Here is a 23,478-nt window from a genome sequence, read left to right on the forward strand (position 1 = left end):
TGTTGAAGTGAGAATACAATTCCAGTATGTCAATCAATTCATCACATCTTTTATCTTTTGTTATCAGTACCATCACAAGGAGGCTGCACCCAGCACTCAGATTGCCTATTCAGTGAAGCATGTATTGAAGGCCTGTGTAGTGACCCTTGCCATTGTGGTATCAACGCGGAATGTTACGTCTCACAACATCGACCTTACTGTACCTGTCCTCCATCCTACACTGGCAATCCCAATGTGGCATGTTACAGAGGTAGGTTGAAATTTACTCTGAAGAAGACAAAGAAACTTTTCTATTAGATTTTGCAATGCAAAACTGAACAACTCATTCACTCCCTTGTAAACTTTAAGGTAATTTTCTTTTCATTTGTCTACCTTTTTTTTTTTTTTTTTTTTTTTTTTTTTTTTTGTCTACGAGGTAAACATTCTTCTAATTGATTTCACAAATTCAAAAACCTTAATTTTAATTTGTTAACTACTTTTTTTTTTCTGAAATACCCTAACATGCCATATATTTTCTACATTCTTTGACCAAACCTATTATTTTAATAAAATGAAATGTTAATACACTTACTGCATTCTGACAGCACATTGTACATACAAATTACAACAACAGGCTTTTTGCCCACAGTGACACCTCCTTACATTTTCTGTTTTCTTATTTCAGTGGAATGTGTCAACGATATTGACTGTCCAAATGACAGAGCATGTGTATCACAAAAGTGCATAGACCCATGCTTACAAGACTCCCCATGTGCATCATCTGCAAAGTGCTCTGTAAATCAACATGAAGTGGAGTGTTCTTGCTCTTCTGGTGAACATGGTGATCCTAAAGTGGCATGTCTTGCCATTGGCTGTTTAAGCAATGATGAGTGTCCCCCAGAACGTGCCTGCATAAACCAAAAGTGCCAGGATCCTTGCAAGCCTAATCCATGTGGCCTTGGTGCCCTTTGCATCAACCAAGATCACAATTTCACATGCTCTTGCCCTCTAGGGCATCACGGCCGTCCTACCATAGCCTGCCGTCCCCCAGTTACTGCATGTGTTGTAGATCAGGATTGTGGAATAGGTTTGGTGTGTGTGTATGGGTTATGTACTGACCCATGTAAGGAAGAAAGGCCTTGTGCACAAAATGCTAACTGCAATGTTCAAGAAATACGACCCATCAAATCTGTGACCTGCACCTGTCCTCCAGGGTTCAAAGGCGACGCTCAAGTTCAGTGCCGCAGAAGTATGAATATTTCTTAACTTTCATTTATTTTACATATCATTACTATCAGAATTATGCCAGCATTATATATGTTTTTTCTATCATGTGTGCTTTCTAATACCATTTTTCAACAGGTTTTATGACATGCTAACATAACATATCATTATACAACAACCCCAAACTAACCTGATTTACTTCTTAGTAATTGAGGAGCCTCCAGTGGGATGCTCAGATGACAGCCAGTGCCCAGACCTGCTGGCTTGCCTGGAGGGACACTGTCTTGATCCCTGTGACTGTGGAGAGAATGCCATCTGTCAAATTGTTAACCATCGTGCAGTGTGTTCCTGTGCCTCAGACTATTCAGGAGATCCCTATACTTCTTGCTACCCTCGTAAGATAACCTACAGCACACATTTACGCATTATATATATATATATATATATATATACATATATATATATATATATATACATATATATATATATATATATATATATATATATATATATATATATATATATATACATATATAGACTATTCAGGAGATCCCTATACTTCTTGCTACCCTCGTAAGATAACCTACAGCACACATTTACGCATATATATATATATATATATATATATATATATATATATATATATATATATATATATATATATATATATATATATATATATATATATATATATATATATATATATATATATATATATATATATATATATATATATATATATATATATATATATATATATATATATATATATATATATATATATATATATATATATATATATATATATATATATATATATATATATATATATATATATATATATATATATATATATATATATATATATATATATATATATATATATATATATATATATATATATATATATACAGTGTAATGTTTAATGTAATAAGCTTTTAACATCTCTTAACCTAAGGATGTCAGGTCCCAAACTCAAAGGTTAAAAACTAATCACTGCCTTTCTATTCTACTCTTCAGTAATTGTTTGTGAGCACAATGAGGATTGTCCATCCTCCCTCAACTGTATTAATGGACAATGTAAGGAACCATGCTTGGTCAACAATCCATGTGATAGAAGTGCCCTGTGTTTTACTGACAAACACAAAGCCGAATGCCGTTGTCCACCTGGATTGGAGGGAGACCCTTACATCGGATGTGAAACTCGCAAATGTGACAAGGACAATGACTGTCCACAAGATCATACTTGTTTGGAGAATAACTGTGTTGATCCATGTGCACAAACCAAGTGTGCTCCTGGAGCCATTTGCATCCCCAAGGGTCATCAAGGGATATGTCAGTGCCCAGCAGGGTATGGAGGTGATCCTGCAATTAAGTGTGAACAAACGCAAGAGCCAGCCTGCACGAGTGACCAAGAGTGCATGGTGGGCCTGGTCTGCTCCAACCATCAATGTCAGGATCCCTGTATCTCACATGTGTGTGGAAATAATACTTATTGCCAAGTTGTTGAGTCAGTGCCACTCAAGACCATGGTTTGCAAGTGTTCACCTGGTTTCCAGGGTGATCCTCTAATACAGTGCAGGCAAAGTAAGGATCTAGGGTATAACAAGTACTGCTTCGTCATAGATATTCTGATACTTAAATGAAGCTTAACAATACTTGTAGTATATTTAACCTCAGTAACCATTCGTGCTACAGTTAATTAAATTACTTTTCCAGATTTATAGTTGACTTTAGCAGAATCTATAACTAATGACATTAATACATAGTTCCAGTGGAAGCCTTCTGTGTACGTGATGCAGACTGTGCTCTTGAATTGGCATGTATGGGAGGCAAGTGCCAGGATCCCTGCAACTGTGGAGAAAATGCCTTCTGTAATGTCATTGAGCACAGGCCTATCTGTACCTGCCAGCCAGGTTATGAGGGAGATCCAGAGATTGCTTGTACAACTAGTAAGACTACTAACATCTGTTTATATTTATTAAGTTATTGCAATAATTGAATATTCAGAAACATTGCTAATACAGTTACTTCATTGCTTGTTATCTCTTGACTAACTTAATAATATATTTATTAATGCTTCTAGATATAAAACTATAATTTACTCCAAACAAAATATATCACCACTCACAATTACGCTCTTTTATCTCAGTTGGATGCATCAGCGATACCCAGTGTTCAGATGATCGTCTGTGTTATGAAAACAACTGCATCAGCCCATGTATCCTTGATAATCCATGTGCTCCACATGCTGAATGCCATGCTGCTGCTCACAAAGCTGTATGTCTGTGTCCCTCTGGTTATGATGGTAACCCTCTCAAGGAATGCAAAATTGCTGGCTGCACCACAAATAGTGACTGTCCATCTGATCGCATGTGCCTTAATGGCCGTTGTCTTGATCAGTGTATTTACAACAACAAGTGTGCCCCTGAAGCACAATGCCGTAGCATAAACCACCAAACTGAGTGTCGTTGTCCTGCTGGTTTATCAGGTGACCCAACTATTGCTTGCTTTGAAACAAAGCAGCCAGTTTGTCACTCGGACTATGACTGTGATGTAGATTTTGCCTGCATGGATGGTCTATGCCAACAACCATGTAAACTATTAGACCCATGCCAAGAGCCAACAGTTTGTCAACTGGTCCCCACTCGTCCTCTGAAGACTATGACTTGCACCTGCCCCAATCACATGGTCACTTCACACCACGGACAATGTGTTGACTGTAAGCATGACTAATTTTTACTTACAGTCTGCAGATGGGGGCATATCTCCCCCGCCCCCAGAGAACTTCCAACATTGATTAATACTATTATATATGTTTTTTACCATGACGTGGAAACTAATACTGTAACCCAAACAAGCTAACTAATAAACAAGAATATTATTTAACATCTGGCCAGATCACAGTAACTTAACTTTAACATTATTACACCTCTAGGTATGAATTCTGAATAGTACTGAATAATACTAATAATTTTTTTCTTTTACGGAACAGTGGAAACACATATGAGTGTTGGCTGCCGTGCCAACAGTGAGTGTCCCAGGGACACTGCTTGTCTCAATACCCGCTGTGTCAAACCTTGTGACTGCGGTGAACACACCGAGTGCTACGTGATTGACCACCGTCCCATCTGTACCTGTCTTCCGGGCTATCAGGGCAATCCCAACCTTGGCTGCTATGAAGGTGAGAATCTTTACATTGTGTATCAGGATACTACTAGAATTTCTTTTTATGATAGACCCCTGATATTTTCTGGATATTCTGATACTGAAGTTTATAAAGCTTTCATATCAATGGAAACTGTCTTTCAGTTGGCTGCACTCAGGATGAAGAATGCCCCCAAGATAAGATGTGCCACAGTGGTGTTTGCATTAATCCCTGTAGTGTGAATGATCCTTGTGCCATCAGTGCTGAATGCTATCCAGAACAACATCGTGCCAAGTGTCGCTGTCCACCTGGATTAGAAGGTGATCCTTTCCTGGAATGCAGATTAGTAGGATGCAGGAGCAATTCTGAATGTCCCACAACTAAGGCATGCCTCAATCGCAAATGTGTAGATCCATGTCTCTACAACAATGAATGTGCTCCTAATGCTGTTTGTCATGTGTTCCAACACATGACTTATTGTCATTGTCCTCTGGATATGCCATTTGGTGATCCTGTGGTCATGTGTAAAGATGCTCCACCAATAGCTGACCCTCCAAAACCTAAGTGTTTGGTGGATGCCGACTGCCCTAGTAAAAGAGCATGTATTGACGAATACTGTGTCAACCCTTGTCACACTTTAAACCCATGTGATGAGACTGCTCAGTGTGATGTCACAGATTCACTACCAGTGCGAACTATGATCTGCATTTGTGTTGAAGGCTCTGTAAGAACTGATGAAGGAACATGTAAAGAAGTAGAGATTCCCATCTCACCTGGCTGCCAAGCTAACTCTGAGTGCCCTGAAGAGGAGGCTTGCATCAATCGCTTATGCCGTACACCATGTGACTGTGGACCATATTCAGAGTGTGAAGTAATGAATCACCACCCAGTGTGTACCTGTCAAGTTGGATATCAGGGCAATCCTGATATCAGCTGTTTCCCCATAGGATGCCAACAAGATTCAGACTGTGAAGACCATCAAGCTTGTTATGATGGTGTATGTGCTAATCCTTGTTTGGTCAATGATCCCTGTGCCACCAATGCTGAGTGTTATGCAGAGGGACACCAAGCCCACTGTCGTTGTCCTTCTGGACTACAGGGTGATGGCTATGTTGAATGCCTAATTGTTGGATGCAGAGCTAACTCAGAATGTCCTAGTGATCGGGCTTGCATTAATACACAGTGTGTTGATCCTTGCTTATTTGACAATCCCTGTGCTCCTAATGCAGAGTGTATTAATAAGGACCATCAAGCTCTCTGTCGCTGTCCTCCTGGCACCTTTGGGGACCCCAGCCAACAGTGCTTGCCTGTCCCTCAACCTGATTGTGTGTCTGATACTGATTGCCCTAGTCAGCATGCCTGCATTAATGAGAAATGTGTCAACCCATGTAAAGTGCTGGAACCATGTCACGAAAATACTGAGTGTCAAGTTATTGACACTATCCCTGTACGGACAATGATATGCATTTGTCCTGATGGAATGGTAACAGAAATTGGAGGAGAATGCAAGCATGTGCCAGTAATTAAGCCAATATGTGAGGTAAACTCTGAGTGCCCTTCAGACAAAGCTTGTTTCACCAACTTTTGTAAAGACCCTTGTCAATGTGGTGCCAATGCCAATTGCGAGATAGTGGAACATCATCCTCTCTGCACTTGCAAGCGTGGTTATGAAGGTGATCCTGAGATTGGTTGTTATGAAATAGGGTGTTATGGTACTGATGACTGCCCAACCACACATGTATGTCGCAATGGCCAATGTGCTCCAGTGTGTGGCCCTAACAACGAGCCCTGTGGTCGGGATGCTATATGTCAGGGTGTTGAACATGAAGCAGTCTGCTACTGCCCACCTGGTTCACAAGGTAATCCTCGCACACAATGCCTTGCTATTGGCTGCGTCTCAGATGATGCTTGCCCTGATGACCGCAGTTGCATCAACCAACGCTGTGAGTCTCCATGTGCTCTGGACCCTTGTGTAAAGCCTGCTGAATGTCAAGTCTTTGGTCACACTCCAGATTGCCCATGCCCACCTGGCTTCAACAGGACTCTAGATAATGGCTGTGAAATGAGTGAGTACCAAGTGATGAATTCCATTTTCTTTTGTTCAGACTATTAAACTTCCTTGTTATTAGCCATGATACAGAACAAAAATAGTTTGACCAGAAACAAATACAAGAAATGTTCTATTTATTTTTTCTTATATTAGTTTGCATTCATATTTTAAGATTTCCTTACTTTCTTATGCACATCACACTGATAGGATTGCAAAATATGAAGGTTATCAACAGTGTGGATGGGAGTACAAATTAAATCAACCTATCAGATTGTGTGCTAGCACCTGTTAGTTAAAAAAAACTTTTTTTTTCAGATATTTGGTCTGTGTACTTTCTATGATAACTCAAATTATGAACGACTACTTAGTATAATTAGTATAAATAAAATTTTATTGGAAAGACAAATAAGATTGAGAAAAAGACAGAGGACAAAATGAAGAGAAGAGGGAAAGAATGATGATAAATGAATCATAGCAGAACATTTTCTTATCATGTATAAATAAAATTTATTACTGATTAAGAAAGTGAAAGGAAATATATTATGCAGAAATTCCTTAATCCTACCATCCCTAATATTGATCATTAATCTACCCACAGTCATTGTTGGATGCCGTACAGATGGAGACTGCCCTAGTCAGACTGCATGCATCAATGAAAAATGTATCGACCCATGTTCCCTAGAACCCTGCACAGAAAACACAGAATGCCGCATGATTGATACAATTCCTGTCAGGACCATAGCTTGTGAATGTCTTCCAGGATATCAGGGTGATGCTTTGGACAAATGTATCCCAAGTAAGATAACCTTTTCATTCTTAAATCCCAGATTGAAGCCTCATGTTACCTGCTTATCAGTGAATGTTCCAAGCTTATTGCTTATAAAAATTTCTGAAAATATCATATTTGCCAATAATGCATTAAAGTATTTTAGTTTTTTGCATTTGTATGGTATGATGGCTTGCATGCACTAATATATTATTTCACTGCCACATTGCATTACACAGTACTACCACATTATGTGGTTCTGAATGCTTGAAATATCCAGTGGATGTTCGCATTTAATCCAAGTAACTTAAGGATTGCTTGCATTGTACAGCTAGCTTTACATGTATATGCCTCAACATTAATTTATTTGTTTATCTTATTAATTTATTTCTTTAATTATTTATTTTTTGCAGCTGCATGATATTGGCTTTTATCAATACAATTAAAACTAAAGGGTTTCAGCCTTAATATATATAAGTATTTGCATTCATTACCTGCTACTTGTCACTGCTTACATAGCTGTATATTGATTTACTAGATCATCAGTTAATAGAGTGTGCCAGAAATGTGCAGGCTTTTATTAAGTGCCACTAAGTTTGGAGACCTCCAAATGAACATTCATTACATTCTAAAAGCAAATCCAAAATTACAAGTGACATGAGGTACTGAACTGATAACATAAATGACAAATGCCTCCATTTGCTACAAACTTGTACAATTCAGGTTATAATCAATTGAGAATAATAGTGTACATATGTTTATTGCAGTGTAGATCAAACAGAACCTTGTGTCTTCTGTTTGAGTGACCATCTTGGTTCATTCTATTTCAAATGTGAGAATAATTTTTGCATTGATACAAGAAAAATTACATTTGAATGAGTAACACCTAAACCAAAATTACTGCTGTCCAAGACATGCATCAACAAGATCTCTTTGCCTGTAGTTTGAAAAATACATTTCTTTATGAATGGTACCCAAACTGGTACATGGCATTCAATAACATGCTGTATAATATCCATATTTTTCCCTTAAATTTTTTTTCCACTAGATATCTATTTGAAGCCCTTATTTTGCTATATGTATAACTAATTTGAGTCAACTTTAACTAACCACTGTTACAGGCATCATATGACTGTAGTCGCAGCACCTTGTAACACGTTAATACAATTACCAGATATACATCTAATTGATTTTGAACTATGTAACCTTTTGCTGTCAACTAGAAACAGGGGTAGCTTTATTTTCTATTAACACGGCATAGATTGTGATATTGTAAGCTAAGGTTGCTTGAATGTATTTCTCTCACTAATATGTGTGTACTATTTTCTTTCAGGCAAACAGCTATAGTAACAAATTGCATGATCCTAAAAAAAAAAAATATTTATATATATATATATATATATATATATATATATATATATATATATATATATATATATATATACATAATTTTTTTTTTCTATTAATTAATATTATCATTGTTATTACTGATTTAATTATTTCATTGAGGGAACGGGCTTTTGGCTGATTTATTTTATGCTGAATGAACAAGCAAACAAGTGTCATTACAAATATGTATGATATGAATGTTTTTACTGCACAAATGTGAAATTTAATGCATGACTCTAGATGTAGCACAGCTGTTATATATTTATATTAAATGAACATACATTTATTTAAAAAAAATATTTGATGAAACTAATGATTTATATATATATATATATATATATATATATATATATATATATATATATATATATATATATATATATATATAAGTTATATGAAATTTTAAAAACTACTGTTTTTAAGATATTTGATTTAGTTCATGATATATATATAAAAGTTGTATGAAATAAAAAAAAAATCAAATTAAACGTTATTAGTCCAATGATAAAGTATTTATGTATATATTAAGAATGAGACATGTCTCACAAACTCTTACCTACTGCCTCTTCTTCTTAGTTCCAGTGTGCCCATTCGAAAAGGGCTTTGTCCTGACAGAAGATGACCGCTGTGTGTGTCCAGAAGAACGAGGCTTTTATGTGGATGAAAATGGCAATTGCCAGCGATGTCCAGTTGAAGTGGGCTTTGTACTTACTGAGGATGGCAGGTGTATTTGTGACCCAGAGAAAGGCTACATATTAACACATGATGGCATCTGTGACTGTCCAATTACCCATGTGAAAAGTGATGATGGCACTTGCGTTAGTAAGTATCTCTTCCATCTGACTGTGGCATGGCGGATAACAGTGTGAGGCAATGGCAGCCAAAACCAACCTGACTAATGTAGCCATCTTAATGGCATCCATATATATACTAACATTAGTATTATGTAGATCATTAATATATACTAGAAATAATAATGGCTCTAAAAATTATCCCACAGACCACCCCGCCAATAACTGATAATCTATAACTGGTGATGAATTTATCACCCAATAACCAATAAATCCAAAACTCTAATATTTGCAATATCCATATTGATATTTTAAATTGATAATGCAGGAAAAATTATTTTACTGATAACCTGGTACTACTGTTATTGCGATAAATTATCACAATATTTATCCCCCTTCTAAATTATGCAGTGCAGCCAATATTACAGGATGGATATATAGTCTATTAGAATCGGTAACAGGATGATAAAAGGATAAAGGGATATCCTTATGTAAAGAGACAAAAGCTTTTCAATTTAGAAAGGCATAGGTTAAGAATCAATATAATTTGTAAGACATTCCAGTTAGCAAATCTTGTAAATCTTGTAGTCTGACAAGGGCTGCAGTATATATCAATAATGTCACCAAAACTGATTAGTATCAACCTTCATCTCAAGATCAACATTCATATCAAGAAAAGAGATAAATCTATCTCTTAATTTAATTCTTCAACCTGATTCTACTGTGCTTAGTAGAAGTATATAACGTATAATAATCTTATTCATTCCTTCGGACATCACATTTTACTGATATCACTCCATTGACTTTTCCTTCCAATACAGCTTATCCATGTCGTATACTGCACATTTTCATTGTCACAATCTTTACTCTAATACCTTTTTCTTCACATTTTCATGGTCTTATTGTAGTTGTATTTAAATTCAATTTGTTGTTACAGTTCGCACAGAGCCACCACCACCTGCTGGGTGCACCATCGATGAAGAATGCCCAACCGACAAAGCCTGTGACCGAGGCAACTGTGTGCCACCATGTGGCTTTGATCCATGTGCCAAGGCTGCTATATGTGTCAACATGAACCACCGTGCCAACTGCACTTGTATTGCTGGCTACTCTGGGGACCCTTACAAAGAAGATGGCTGCAGTAAGTATCTCCTGTTATTTAAGTTACTGTGAATTATATACAAGTTTGACTAATATTTAATCTGAAGCACTAAAGTTTTCAGCAGTATTAATTTTATATATTTTTTCTATCAGAAGAATTACCCTTCTGGAGAACAGACTTCCCTCGTCCTGAGATGCTGGTTAACTGTCTGGCTGATGGTGTACAGGTTGACATCAACATTGACCCAGCATTCAATGGTGTCATGTATGTTAAAGGATACTCCAAGAATGAGGAGTGTCGCAGGGTGATGAGGCCTGATGTAGACACAGAAACCATTGACTTCAAAGTCAAGTTCAACACCTGTGGTTTGGTACATGAAAATGTAAGTCTTGTATGAGGTTTATGAGTATAATCTATCTCACTGTAGTATAATGGCTTATTTATATGGATAGTTTAGATTTTAACACTTCTAACATCCCATATATTTGTTGTGCATGAGAAATTATAATTTGAATATAAGTAAGACTTTTAATTACATAAGCACTAGGGAACAAAGTAATGTAATCAAAACAGTCTCCAGATCAATGCAAAACTTGGGCTTAGTACATAAGGAACCAGCTTTTGCTGACTTACTGATGTTACATCTTAATGAAATAATTATCAGTTTCTTCTTTCTCTTTCACTTTATTAAGCATATTAACTACTTCATTTTTTTTTTTTCCATATTCATTTTTCTCCCTTTACCCATTCAATATTGGGATACTTTTCATCTTGAGTTTTGGGTGTGATTAGACAATTTAATTAACATTAGAAAGGATCATGAAGATCAGAAGATTAATGGCCAAAATCTTCAGTATTTTAATCCCCCACCTGAGTTTCTGAAGTTGTATAAAATCACCAAATAGTAAGCAAACTAAATATGAAAACATGTCCTGGCCAAGAGCCCACTTGAATGCAATTTCTCTTAAAGATCAATAGAGTTAGCCAAAAATCTGGGACAAATGTCCTGAAACTTATATAAGCTAATATCAGCAAAACTGCATGTATAATTTTTCAACAGGGTCTGGCAAGGTTCATCTTGGTGCTGCAGAAACATCCAAAGCTAGTAACATACAAGGCCCAAGCATACCATGTCAAGTGTACCTACAATACAGGAGAGAAAACCATCACCATTGGCTTCAATGTATCAATGTTAACAACTGCTGGAACAATAGCCAACACTGGACCACCTCCCACCTGCCTCATGAAAATTACTGACCCAGATGGAGACAGCATTAACAAAGCAGAGATTGGTGATCTGCTTATGCTTAGAATTCAAGTAGAGCCATCAAGTAAGTATACACAAAGATTGTCTACACATCAAATACCCGAATGAATAGTATGGATGTGGTCAGTTGAAGAATCACTATAAAATTATGGATTTGTGATGGTTATCCAACAATTGACAACATTTATGTTATTACAAATACTAGTGGAATAGTATGTAAAATACACCAAGCCATAATGAATGGCCTTCATAGATTATGTAAAAGTCTTTAATTTGGCAGGGTTTCAGTGTCAGAGACTAAAAGGTACATAAATAATTTGTAATTACTTGTATATATCGTATATGCATATTGGATTACTGATGTGTTTCCTTTCAGATATCTATGGTGGATATGCAAGAAACTGTATCGCCCTAACTGCCAATACTGATGGGACTGACAATGAGCATCTTGTGACTGATGAGCATGGATGTGCAACAGACCCATCCATCTTTGGTGAATGGGAACTAGATGAAGATGGAAAAATACTAGTTGCCATATTCAGTGCCTTCAAATTCCCAGCTTCCAATTCTATACGCTTCCAGTGCAATGTCAGAGTCTGCTTTGGGCGATGTCATCCTGTCAACTGCAATGGTTATGATGCCTTTGGCAAGCGTCGTCGTCGAGATGTTAATAATGATGCTGAGGTGTTATACCAGCCTGAGGCTGTTTATGATGGCCAGTTAAGGGAAATTGAAGTCCAATCTCAGTCTATCTTTACTGTGGAAACTAGAACAGAGAGATTCACTGCTCCTCAAGGTAAATAGCATTTTGAATTTCTACTAGGTTTATTTATATCAAATTTCTATAAACTAAAAAGTCAGTAAAGTCATTGTTTTTTATAGCAATTCCAGTTTCCATGTTTAGTGCCCATCTTAAGAATTGATAGTTTTCCACTTGAATAATGTTCATATTCTGAGTGCTACATCAGTTTAAAGCAGCGTCTCCCTTGAAATGCAACTTTCAACTAAAAATGTCTATTTCTAAATAAGGTACCACCTATAAGATTTAATCTATAAGATTAATCCTTAATTTTTGTCCTATTACCTGTGGAAGAATTGGAATATTTCATAGGATTATGGATGAATTGGAATATTTCATAGGATTAAGTTTTTGTCTTATCAAATACAGTAAAGCACTATCAAAGTTACAAACATCAGATTCTATAGTTTCTGCTGAATATATACATAACTTTTCCAGAAGTTAACGGAAATGAAAATTATGTATTAAAGGAAAGGTATTTGTAAATCCATGTAGCATAAACAAAATTTTTTTAATTTTTTTACAATAATTCAGTTCCATTATTATATAATCATGGAGTTGAAGCTCATGGAAGTAGTTTTTTACAATAAACACATGTGTTTTTGTGTCTAATTTTTTTTTTTTTTTTTTTTTCCACCACAGAAGAGGTCCTTGTCCCAGAGGAAGTATGTGTTAGTAAATGGGGATTCATCATTGCCCTCATCATCACAGCCCTGTTAGCCTTAGTGGCAGTTGCAGTGGCTGTTTCATGCTGGTTAATGGCATACAGACGTCGTCCAAAACACGGTGGCCCACTTCCTCATCCACCCGAGTTCCCCAACCCTCTCTTCACCACACCTGAGCCCCTTGCAGAACCCTCTCCGGACTACCTGTCCTGAGGAGTAGAAACCACTAAGTGAATTACTAATTACTGTGATTTTTTCTCATGTACACAAATGAGCCTTGTGCTCCTTCATCACCATTGAGCGTCTGTTTTTCATAATGTCCTATGACACTGACTTTTACAGAGTTTTGTGAAAAAAAAGTGAGATATAGTGTGGCAAGAGAGTACCCAAGGTGTATGTTCCCTTAACACAACCTTGTCCTAAGTTTAGCAGAAATCACTTAGGGAATGAACACTAAGGATGCTACCTAGTCACACGTGTGTGAGTGTGTTGCAATTGTATGTGTACATGTGTTGCGTTTGTATGTGTGCGTGCACGCTATTTAAATAATAATGGACATTGTCTTTTTTTTTTTTATGTATAATTTGTTGTACAAAGCAGTATGTAATTTACTGATAATGTCCATGGATCTAAGTTAAATGAGGCATCTTGGGCATCATTTTTGGCCGGACCAAACGGTGGCATGTAGTCCCCATTGACCTAAATGGAGCCCTGAGTGTGGCAGCCTTCAAAAGGTAACTCTTATTAGCTCATCAATACTCCAAAGACTCAAGTTTGTACTTATTCTATTAAGAACAATTATGTAATGCATAAGTTTATAACAGGCTAGTGCACCTGGACATGTCCCTGTTCTGTCCAGCTTCTTCATGTGTCAAAAGTAATGTGGAGAGTTAGTATTAGGCTTTGTGTGTGTGTGTGTGTGTGTGTGTGTGTGTGTGTGTGTGTGTGTGTGTGTGTGTGTGTGTGTGTGTGTGTGTGTGTGTGTGTGTGTGTGTGTCCTGAGCCAGATAACGTAATAACTCTTCATATTACAATGTATAAAGTTGGTCTGTCATGGCGGCTATGGGGAGTCACAGATGGTTCATGACAGCATGAGTGCTGTGTTAGAGGTTAGTGATGTCCAAAGTAATATTTACAGATGCACAATGGGTTGATCTCCCCCTATCTACTTGACAGTACCTTGTAGACAATTAAATAGTACTTTGTTATGTATCTTGTGCATGTAGGTGCTCCAGACACAGTTTAATATACCTATCAACCTGAAAACAGGCAGGAATCATGTCAGAATAACAATCATCCAGTTAGTGAGAGGCAGTGGTGAAAGCTGGACTTCAGAAAATGTATGCACTTTTTAAGCTTTACTATGCCACTGTCCCTTGAGAGTCTCCAAATTCTGGCTGTTATAAAAAAAATTTGATAACTGAGCTAAGTTTAGAAGATGTATGTATGAAAAATAACCAATATGTTCAGTAGCTCATAAAATGATTAAATTTCAGCCATAAAAGTTTTGCCAACTCTTTTTTGTAATTTTCACTAACATAAGAACCAAGGCAAGCCACTTGTGGTATTCTGTATGTAACTTACTTGAATGGACTTTAACAAAGGCATATTTCTTCACTTGTTATACTTGTACTGTGATCTGTGCGTTGGTGCTTGCTTTAAGCCAATATGCCTTTGTTTGACTCATGGGTAATCTTCTATATAGTTTTTATTCTTAGAAATTGTCAATCACTGGTGATGGGACCTAAAAGAAAGTAAAAAAATCAGTCTTGCTGTCAAAATGTAACAGTTAACATGGTGATGGGTGTCTACTGGGGTATCCAGCACACATGGCTTGCCTTGTCTTTTCCTGATAACTTTGTATTTTGTTTTTCATGCTTTAAACTTTTTAATATCATCTCGCCTGTAATATACACCTGTTATCTAATAAAGGATTTGGAACAATAATTTTACTTTGTTTATCATGGTGACTTTGGTGGAGTGGAAAATAAGCTACATTAAGACTAAGCTAATGGGGAGTTTTCAGAACTAATTCCCCAAATGTCACCACTGCTACATGTCCCCTGACATGAGCAAAATATTGTTGCACTAAATCCCAGGTGCATACAGATACATAGAATATTGACTATTATGATACTATTGATATTCTATGTCTACTTTAAAATATCCTGTATGGATAATTTTGGGAGAAGTTCGTCAAAACAAATATTTTTTTGTGATTATCTTGTAATAATACTTCTATCAGTACCTTAATTATGGCATATTGCAAGTCTAAAATCTATTGATTTTGACAATGAAAAGGTAAAAACTTTGATTGTACTATATAGTATGATCCAATTACATACTAAGTAACATTGTGATATACAGATATAGTTATTTTCTTAGGGATTTTAGCATCTCTTCCATACTGCAAGCACAAGTCAAGATCAAGATGCAGCAAAAAATGTGGAGCACAAAACAAACCTATCTAAGGAATACTGTAGAGTGAGGAGAGAGGAATGTGTGAAGCTTTCCTCCTCTTCATGGCATATAGTGGCATGGACATTACAGGAGGAAATAACTGGTTGTCCAACAATATGTTTGTTAAATTAAACAGATGGCCGGGACAAGTTGGGTTAGACAACAACACTTGCCAGGATACTGAAGTTGCCTATTCTTAATTAGAATAATACAGTATAAATACCTAATTAGAATAATAGTCGAAAAAAGTAATCAAGAATCATAACAACAACATACATTTTAATCCTTAAGTAAGCAAATATCCTGATACTTATCATGATATATGGGCTCATAAGATGTACCAAGTTTTGGCAGACATTGAAATGAAAAAAATACAAATGACCGGATTTAAACTCTGATATTTGAAGACACATGCATTTAGATCACTATAGGCATTTCTCATTTTGTGTAAATAAGGGTTCTTATAGGCATCACACAAACTGAAATCACACACAAAAAATCCTATTTTCCCCATAAGAAACAATGGATAATAGGGGGGGATGGGATTTTGGCCCCAAAATTATATTTATTTGACTAATAAAGTGAACATGTTCAAAAAATGTATCATTCTAAACTTATATGTAACACTAAAATGTAAATAAAGTGTAAATAAACCACCCATAACACTTAACATGATGCTCCCTCACTTCTCACAGTCCCTCACAGTCATTCACCATCTTCATCTGTGCTGTCCACTTCCTCTGGCACATCCACTTCCACTTCCTCTAAAATGGCTTCATGGTCATCCACTTCCTCTTCCTCTTCTGTCACTGATTACATGTGGTTTATTCAAAAACTGCAGCATGGTGGTCAGGCATTTTTTCTTTTGAAATTCAGTCTGCATTTGAGTGTAGCAGAAAAGTGTGTCTATACACTCGTGTGATTGTGGTGCTTTGTTCACCATTGGGGTCATGTTCTTCAAGCATGGCAAAACTTTTTATTTTCCCCAATGTTTCACTGATAACAAATACTGAGTGTCCATCAACCCTCAGCCTTGTCTGCTGCTGCTGCTACCGCCACTTCTGCCTCTTCTCTTTCCCTTTTGTTCTTTGCTTTGATGTCCAGCAGATCTTCATTACTCAATTCTTGTCTGTGTGACTGAAGTAGTTGATCAATGTCCTCTTCCTCCACTTCATCCAGGCCTAAATCATGGGCATAACTGATTGTGTCCTTGTTTGCCTTCAAAACGATGTTGTCCACAGTGAAGCCTTCAAAGAAATTAACAAACTGAGAACACAGTTTTTTCCAAATACCATTCAGCATTTCGTTGGCATTTCATCCCAGGACTGCTTGATGAAAGTTACAGCATCTTTCACTGGTAAACTCTGCATTTCCATCTTGCTATGACAACTTTTTTTAAGAGAGAGGTGTCAGGACACTTGTCCAAGGCTTTTGGTTAATTCTTTCAAATCTTTCAGGGAAAGTGCAGTTCCAGAGGACCTTTTTTTTTTTTCCTAATATTTTGTTGCCCTTAGCAGTTCTCCCTCTTGCATAAAAAAAAAATACAGGGAAGTATTTGGGTTTAGTAATATCTCTAATGATGAGTTGATGATCCTCTATTTTGGTTAATATCAAACTAAGCAGTTCATTCAGGGAAAGCCTGTGCAATGGGGTTATAAAGCATGGGTTGCAGCTGATCCAAATGGTTATGTTTTTGATATATCTGTTTATCAAGGCAAAGATAGTGCTAAGGATAAGGGTAATGCAGCTTATGAGCTAAGTGGAAAAGTTGTTCTTGATATTTTGCATGTTATAGAAAAATGTTATCCAACAAAGAAGTTTTCCCTTCACTTTGATGACTTCTTTACATCACTGAAACTTAAAGAAAAAATCAAAAGCAAGGGCAATGATGCTACTGGCACACTAAGAAAAAAAAAAATTGAAAAGTATCCACAAAGTTTATAAAATTACCTAGGGGATCTGAAGAACATTTTTGTGATGCTGAATCAGGAATGACTGCAGCACACTGGCACAATAATGGCATTGTTACCATTGCATCATCTGAGTATGGTGTAATCACCACTAGTGAAGGCTGAACATTTTGATGCCAAATGCCATCTATCAGTATAATCAGAAAATGGGAAGTGTTGATAGACTAGATTAAAGTATTGCACAGTACCAGTCTTCAATTCTTGGGAAAAAGTGGTACTTTCCAATCATCATGTACCTGATTACAGTATGTCTAAATAATGCATGAATTTTGCAAGGGAAAGAGGGTACAAAAAGGATATATTGTCATTCATATGTGCTGCTGCTACTGAATAGCTACAGAATCATGGCAAAAAGCCAAATAACTGAGGAAGATCACCATCAGTTCTCAGTGTTGCAGGTGTACAGTATATATGGAGGCATTGGGGTAGTGGATAAGGTAGTGAGCATGGGATCGGAGAAATGCCCATGCATAGGTTCGAATCCCACCACATACCACTTTAAAGCTATGCCATTTGCCGAGTGGTTCAAAGTTACCTACATGTCACCAATGACACACAGGTTCTACGTGGTTGCCCCAAAGACACACTTGGGTAGTGATATGGACCCTAATATGGGTACCACTAGAAAATCAAATTGCCTGCGCCAATAATGGGCAGAAGCAGAACAGTGCTAGCAACATATACTCTTCCCCTTCAAGTATGCCTACAGGCACTAAAGACTAATACATAAAAAAAAAAAAAAAAAAAAAAAAAAAGTGCAGTGATAATGTTGGGCATCACATCGTGAAGACAGATCCTCCAAGGCGCTGTCGTTGCCGGTTATGGAACAGTTAGACTGTATTCATACGCCAGAAATTTAAAGTATATCTGCATCAAAAGAGTTCAATACAGTATCATATCATGTAGGCCATTGGAATCCCATAAAAATATATTTTGATTGTACTATTTCATTTTTGATAGCTGTATTATAACTCTCTCTCTCTCTCTCTCTTTAGAGATGGCTTAGAAATGTATCCAAGATGGCTATGCAGAGTGTGGCATTTATAAACGTGGTGGCACTACGGGTAGGGATTGATACATCAAAGGAGAGGGAAGGGATATACAGTAAGTCCTCGTTATATGGTACATGTGCGTTCTTGAAAACCTTACCGCATATCAAATTTACCGTATACGGAACCCATTATAACATGTAATAATGGGGAATGTGTTCCAGCATGTCAAAAGTCACCCCTACAGAAATTAAAATACATGAAAATGATCATTAAAAATAAATCAAAGTAAAGTACAGTGCAAAAGAAATTAACAAAATTTTTTTATTTACCTTTCAACTGCCATGTATTGTATCAGATAATGTCCTTCCCAAGGCTAAGGGACAGTAGGGATTTCAGCCCTTACTTATCTTCCACTGAGTGGACAGACGAGGATAAGACGTCATCGTCTGAACTGTCAGAAGCAGATGTAGAAGGACCAGCTGTAGCAGGGTCGGCACGTTTCAATGGTTTGAAGAGAGAGGATATTGAGGAAGGGCCAGCTGTAGCAGGGTCGGCAGGTATGACAGGGACAGCATGTCTGACTGGCTTGAAGAATGAGTAGATGGAGGACTGTTTAGTTTTTCTTGTTTTTTCATCATAGATTTCTTGATAAATCTTGACACTTTTCTCTACGTCATGAGCCACTTTGCTACTCCTGGCAGGATTTGGGTCACGTTCCTTCATGGTTTCCAGAGCTTTTTCGATACCACCGAGACATTCTCTAAGAGTTTTGATGTCCAGGCCACACACAGGTTCTTCTTCCTCGTCTCCCTCTTTTTCTGCCTCATGTGATGCCTTGTCTTGCTCTACAAGTTCATCACTTGAGAGAGATTCAGCATGGCTTTCCAAAAGATCTTGAACATCATCATCAACTTCATTGAAGCCAGCCCTATGGCACAGATCTAGTATGTCATTTCTGATCACACCAATGTTGTCTTCAGCGAAACCTGGGAAGTCATGCGCAAATTCTGGTCATACTTTATTCCACACCAAGTTCATGGCAGACATCTTCACTTTGTCCAAAGATGACTTGATGTTATACGACTTCCACCATTCACTGATAGTGGGCTTGCCAGGCCCATCTATGCCCTTTATCAGTTGCTGCATGGTTTGCCACTGGTAGTCGGCTTTAAATGTTTGCCATGATTATTATGAATATATTTGTGATTACAATAGACCCTTTAATATTCCATTTATTCATCTAATTAGTAATGCATGTAATAATATGTAATGCAGTTAAAAAAAAGGGGAGGGGAAGAGATAACAGGCTCAAAAGGCAGTCAAGTTAAAGTCAGTACTCTGAGTAGTGGGATGACGTCATCACCCCTGCTCCCCCGTGCTGGACCCTCTCAGATGACATGAGCGGATACCGTAGCTGTGAATTTTTCTTACCATATATCAAATCGAGGGTAATTTCCAAGTACCATAACTGTGAATTTACCGGATAAAAAACTACCGTATAACGAGGACTTACTGTAGTTTTTTTTTTTTTTCATAAAGTGTATCTCTCATTTGTGTACCAAGCACTCAATAGACCTCCCATCTATATGAAAGATAACACTTAATTTTGAACCATGGTACCCAGTTTATCATTACACAGATCTATCATTGCATTACTCTTCAATGAGAACGCAGTTTTCATACCATACTAGGGAGGCGGTGGCATAGTGGAAAAGGTAATGAGCATGGGATCAAGCAGACATCCACACATAGGTTCATATCCCACCACATATCAACTTGCTACTTTGCCATTTCTCAAGTGGTTTAAAGTTACCTACATGTCACCATGATACCCAGGTTCTAGGTGGTTACACCAAAGATGCACTTGGGTGGTGATATGGGCCCTACATAAGGGTACCACTATAAAAAAAATTGCCTGCACCACTAATGGGTGGAAGCTTAACAGCACTTCCAATATTCTTCAATTTACCTACAAGCACTATAGGCCAGGACAAAATGAAAAAAAAAATATATATATATATATATATATATATATATATATATATATATATATATATATATATATATATATATATATATATATACAGGCAACCCCGTTTAACGAAAGTTCACACAACGAAATTTCACTACAACGAAGGTTTCATTTTGCTACCATCTGCTCGTTTAACAAACCACAAACTCGCTTTAACGAAGTTTTATCCAAGTAATTTTTTCCAAGTTTGAAAGCCCCGCCATATCACGCAAGCCGACAGGCTTTTGAATACACCAGGAGCTGCTGATACTAAGGCCTGCCTCAGGAGAAATCCTGGGACACCTGTAGAATCAAGATCAAGATCAAGATCAAGCCTCTCGTGGACAAGACAGGCACCTCTCACTCCCCTTTTCAATACATAACAGCGTCGTCTTCCCTCGCTCAACTTACCACCAAAACGCCCTGCAATGTGACCTAGCGTTCCTAAGAAGACCAAGAAGTCTCTTACTCTCGAAGTGAAGCTGGATATTATTCACAGACGCGAGAGAGGTGACAAAACTATAGCATTCCTCGCCACCATCTTGACTCCATCTACTGTCTACTATTTTCAAGTCAGCAGACTCTATTAAGAAGGCTGATGAGACCGTATCTTCCTTGCAAGCTAAAAGAACCACCTGAACTCGTGACTCTACAATGGTTAAAATGGAAAGCCTTGTGGAAATGTGGTACATAAGTTTTGTATGCGGTACCATGATGCGCCCTTTGTTTACATTCTACAGGTTGCCGGTTAGTGTCTTTCCTGTTTCACTCTCCCTCCCTTCATAAATTTAAGATCATCAACATTATAAAGTTACATACATACATACATTAGTGTACATTATAAAGACTTAAATTAAACTGCCTAAATGTTTAACTTCATAATTTTTACTTTCATTAAACCTTTCACTGTACTATGATGCACTCTTGCTTTGTTTACTCTCAATGGAAGTTCAGGTCAGGGGTTAAACTTGTTATAATCAGTTCGCTTAACGAAGTTTTGCTTAACGAAGTGTTTTTTTAGGAACGTAACCCCTTCGTTAAGGGGGATTGCCTGTATATATATATATATATATATATATATATATATATATATATATATATATATATATATATATAAATAGACAGTTAAGTCCTCGTTATACGGTACATATGCGTTCCTGAAAACCTTACTGCAAATCAAAATTACCGTATACCGAAGACATTATAACATGTAATAATAGGGAATGCGTTCCAGCACGTCGTCACCCCTACAGAAATTAAAATACATGAAAATAGTCATATAAAAATAAATGTAAAATTTTGGGGCCATTATGGGTGCATCGCTGTGTGTCGTGATAATATCCACAAAAAACAAACGTATGGATTTCACTTGTGTTCAATGGAAAACGCAGGAAAAGACTGATTGTTGTTGTGACGTCATCCACGTCACACTTCCCGCGCCACCCCAGCTCAGTGCTCACTGACAACTGACTTTTGGCAGGACGTTCAGGCACTTTGGCCTAACGCCTGAGGTTTCCTGTTGTTTACATATTGCTTGTGGACACTGGGCTAGTTGGAGTGTTCATCAAACCCTCCACAGTGCTGCAAACAACTAAACATGCCGAACAATTGCTCAGTGTTTGGATGCAATAACACGAGAAGAAAAACAGCAGGTTTAGGCAGTAAAATTTCAAGTTTCCCTAGGAAAAAAAATCACAGACAGCAGTAGATTCAAGCTTGTTCCTGAGGTGATGTGTTCAATGTAGACAATGCAGTGATATGTTCCATGCATTTTACAAGTTCTGACTACAAGGATGATTTAAAGATTGACTCTTAGGAACTGACACACCCAAGAGTTACAGGCCACTCACAGATACTGCAGTTCCATCCCTTAACTCCTTCGCTACCGATAACATACCATAGTACGTCATATGAAATTTTTGCTATCGAACCGATGAAGTACATGCATACGCCATCGCTCCAATAGGGCTTCATCTACTTTTTTTTTTTTTTATTCATTGACAAAATGACTGACTGGCACCTTTTGTTTTCAAGGACATTGGGTAAGTTGGCTGGGGGGGGTTGTAGGCCTGAGAGGAGGGATGGTGGCCGGCGGGCAGTGTGCCAGTGTCGCATAATGGCGTCAGTAGTGATAAGTAGTTTATTTTTTCACTAGGACTATATTACCTGTTTTTCTTTGTTGTTTATGTTACGATTAAGTGGATTATATTCAATAACAAATATTGAATATTTATGCTAACATTATGAAATGGTGTGAACTTAATTTTTCTTTGTATTATGACTACTGTTTGCCATGATTAATATGAACATATTTGTGCTTACAATAGACCCTTTAATATTCCATTTATTCATCTAATTAGTAATGCATGTAAGTAATATGTAATGCAGTAAAAAAAAAAAAAAAAAAAAAAAAAAAAAAAAAGGGGTAGGGGAAGAGAGGCTCAAAAGGCAGTCAAGTTAAAGTCAGTACTGTGAGTGGTGGGAAGGTGTGGCGTGGATGACGTCATCACCCCTGCTCCTCTGCGCTGGACCCTCTCCGATGACATGAGCGGATACCATATCTGTGAATTTTTCTTACCGTATATCAAATCGAGGGTAGAAATTTCCATACACCGTAACTGTGAATTTACCAGATAAAGAAGTACCATATATCAAGGACTTGCTGTGTGTGTGTGTGTGTGTGTGTGTGTGTGTGTGTGTGTGTGTGTGTGTGTGTGTGTGTGTATATATATATATATATATATATATATATATATATATATATATATATATATATATATATATATATATATATATATATATATATATATATATATATATATATATATATATATATATATATATATATATCAAATTATCAAATTC

The 23,478-nt window shown here is 36.9% G+C and overlaps 1 protein-coding gene across 1 annotated transcript in view; it reads left to right on the forward strand.

Moving 5' to 3' along the window:
• Nucleotides 1-15,127, forward strand: part of LOC123514063 — a 221,370-nt gene extending 206,243 nt beyond the window's left edge. Inside the window, exons 74-88 of the mRNA XM_045271661.1 lie at nt 68-250; nt 665-1,228; nt 1,410-1,598; nt 2,224-2,790; nt 2,973-3,155; nt 3,356-3,925; nt 4,199-4,387; nt 4,516-6,417; nt 7,000-7,197; nt 9,133-9,378; nt 10,285-10,488; nt 10,602-10,831; nt 11,510-11,780; nt 12,093-12,512; nt 13,158-15,127. Of these exons, the coding sequence (XP_045127596.1) occupies nt 68-250; nt 665-1,228; nt 1,410-1,598; nt 2,224-2,790; nt 2,973-3,155; nt 3,356-3,925; nt 4,199-4,387; nt 4,516-6,417; nt 7,000-7,197; nt 9,133-9,378; nt 10,285-10,488; nt 10,602-10,831; nt 11,510-11,780; nt 12,093-12,512; nt 13,158-13,393 (6,152 nt within the window). The 3' untranslated portion in view covers nt 13,394-15,127. The remainder of the gene's footprint in view (nt 1-67; nt 251-664; nt 1,229-1,409; nt 1,599-2,223; nt 2,791-2,972; nt 3,156-3,355; nt 3,926-4,198; nt 4,388-4,515; nt 6,418-6,999; nt 7,198-9,132; nt 9,379-10,284; nt 10,489-10,601; nt 10,832-11,509; nt 11,781-12,092; nt 12,513-13,157) is intronic.
• Nucleotides 15,128-23,478: the final 8,351 nt, after the last annotated feature.

The sequence above is a fragment of the Portunus trituberculatus genome, chromosome 37 (assembly GCF_017591435.1).
Source record: "Portunus trituberculatus isolate SZX2019 chromosome 37, ASM1759143v1, whole genome shotgun sequence".
Lineage (NCBI taxonomy): Eukaryota > Metazoa > Arthropoda > Malacostraca > Decapoda > Portunidae > Portunus > Portunus trituberculatus.